Source organism: Limulus polyphemus, unplaced genomic scaffold, assembly GCF_000517525.1.
Source record: "Limulus polyphemus unplaced genomic scaffold, Limulus_polyphemus-2.1.2 Scaffold10127, whole genome shotgun sequence".
NCBI classification, from domain to species: Eukaryota; Metazoa; Arthropoda; class Merostomata; order Xiphosura; family Limulidae; genus Limulus; species Limulus polyphemus.
In genome coordinates this window covers 13636-14644 of record NW_013675737.1, presented here as the reverse complement: position 1 = coordinate 14644, position 1009 = coordinate 13636, and the positions used below count along the sequence as shown (strand labels likewise).

General features: G+C 28.8%; 1 protein-coding gene across 1 annotated transcript in view; it reads right to left on the bottom strand.

Annotated features, from left to right (window-relative positions):
• The window catches only part of LOC106476247 (NADH dehydrogenase [ubiquinone] 1 beta subcomplex subunit 10-like), a 9468-nt gene that overhangs the window by 5981 nt on the left and 2478 nt on the right, over positions 1 to 1009 (bottom strand). The window contains exon 2 of the mRNA XM_013936911.2: positions 489 to 624. Within this exon, the coding sequence (XP_013792365.1) occupies positions 489 to 624 (136 nt within the window). The remainder of the gene's footprint in view (positions 1 to 488; positions 625 to 1009) is intronic.

Genomic DNA, 1009 nt, shown 5'->3' with positions numbered 1-1009 from the left:
GTTGTACATTTGCTGTTATATTAAAGTTTTTCTTCACTTACCCATTCAAGCCGTCTCCAGCCATTATTCCTTCTGAAATGTTTACTAGTAATTTGTTACTTTATTACTGTTCATTTTGAGACGTTTACTTGTCTGTGTTCAGTCTATTTTAACAGTCATAAATCCTTATTTTTGAAGCTATTTAACTTATCTGCGTACCTGAATATCACACTCCCTCAAGTGTTGAAAATGGCACACACTTTCAGGTTACTACTTAAAAGATTTCTTGTATTCTTTTTATAAATATAAATTTAGGAAAGAAGCTTATCATGACAAAGTTTATGTAAAAATGCACACAACAAGAAACAACATTTAATTCATAGGCTCTGGGGTAACTGCATGTCTCATGAGAGAAACTAATACCAAAAACTACTTAAATAGTAATTTCTTAAAACAAGACAAATATTTTTACATTTCAATACATTATTCAATTAAAATCATATATATACTTGTTTCTTTTGAACTGCTCATTTGCTTCAAACAGACAGACTACATCTCCTACTTCACACTCATCAACTCCTGGAACTTCCTGAAACTTCCGATGATAATAATAATGTTTCTTTTGATTTGGTGTCACAATCGTTTCTACAAAAAAAATGCATGATAGTATTATACAATTTTAACATTAATTTCTGATCAAAGCAATCTACATAATTAGATCACAAATGAAAATCAACTCAGTAAAGAATATATAGTTAATGTAATATACTAATCTTACTTTATAATGATTAGAATGAATAGGTTCATCAGTTGTGTACCCTAACTGTAAACAATATTTTAACCCAATAATATTAAACAAGGTTTAGCCAACTTATGAGATTTAGGCTAGACCTAAATCCATATATATTAACTTAGGCTAGACCTAAATCCATACATATTAACTTAGGCTAGTCCTAAATCCATATATATTATCTTAGGCTAGTCCTAAATCCATATATATTATCTTAGGCTAGACTTAAATCCATATATA